We start from the raw sequence: 961 nt of genomic DNA on the forward strand, positions 1-961 counted from the left end.
TATATAAACAAATAAAATAGAAGTAAATAGAGATAAAGAAACAGAAAAAAATAAAAAAAAAAATAACAAAAATAAAAAAAAAAGATGAACTCACCAGTTGTCATTCAGACACATTGCGTTGTATGTGTGGCGGCCGCCTCTGAGGGCGTTGCTGCCTCTCATGGAGAGCACCTGGGGCACTTTACCCCCAATAAAGTTCATCTTGTCTTTGTTGTTTTTCTGCTGCTGCTGCTGCTGCTGCTGCTGCTGCTGCTGCTGCAGCTGCTGCTGCTGGCTTGGTTTCATCGCTGAGGGACCCGCCGATGCTCCCCGCCGCGGGAGAGAATCTCCATACACCGAAGAAGACATTTGAGTTGCAAAAACATGCAGAGATTTGTATAGTTTTCTGCTGCTGCTGCTGCTGCTGCTGCTGCTGTTGCTGCTCTTTCCCCTCTATATGCTGTGAAGGGGTGCCTGCAGGCAGCGGTCTGGTGCGGTGCGTTTTGATCGTCGGCAGGGAGAGAAGAGGTTCTGTGGCGTCTTCTTTTATTATAATGAAGTTTATTATAAAGAAAATACAGAAAAAGAAAAGAAGAATGTGTAGTGCTTACTCTCCTCTTTGTATAGATCGTTGATCTCTGCTGCTCGTTCAGAAACCTGAATATGTCGGTGTGAGCGGAAGGCTGAAACTTCGGCGAAACTGCTGCGATCTGAATTTGTATTAAACTAATAAAATTAAAGAAAAGAACTTCTTGATTCATAAAAGAATATAATTATATTTTATAAAAACTACAAAACGAGACAAATCGATGAAGAAGGAAAGCTGCACTGCTGCTGCAGCCACAAGGCCGCTAGAAACCTGAACTGCCCGTTCGCCTTGTTGCTGCCGCATCCTTTCGTGTTTTTCCATCAAAAAAAAAGCAAAATTTTTCATGAATTTTTGAATATTTATTATATTTCTTCATAAATACAGATAAAATTC

The 961-nt window shown here is 41.4% G+C and overlaps 1 protein-coding gene across 1 annotated transcript; it reads right to left on the reverse strand.

The window, feature by feature from the left end:
- Positions 1–90: 90 nt before the first annotated feature.
- EMH_0069290 (uncharacterized protein) lies at positions 91–348 on the reverse strand (the record flags this gene model as incomplete). The annotated part of the gene is made up of 1 exon (XM_013498850.1): positions 91–348. One exon carries the CDS (start codon positions 346–348, stop codon positions 91–93), a length of 258 nt encoding a protein of 85 aa, XP_013354304.1.
- Positions 349–961: the final 613 nt, after the last annotated feature.

This window comes from Eimeria mitis, genomic scaffold (assembly GCF_000499745.2).
Source record: "Eimeria mitis Houghton genomic scaffold, Emh_scaff3768, whole genome shotgun sequence".
NCBI classification, from domain to species: Eukaryota; Apicomplexa; class Conoidasida; order Eucoccidiorida; family Eimeriidae; genus Eimeria; species Eimeria mitis.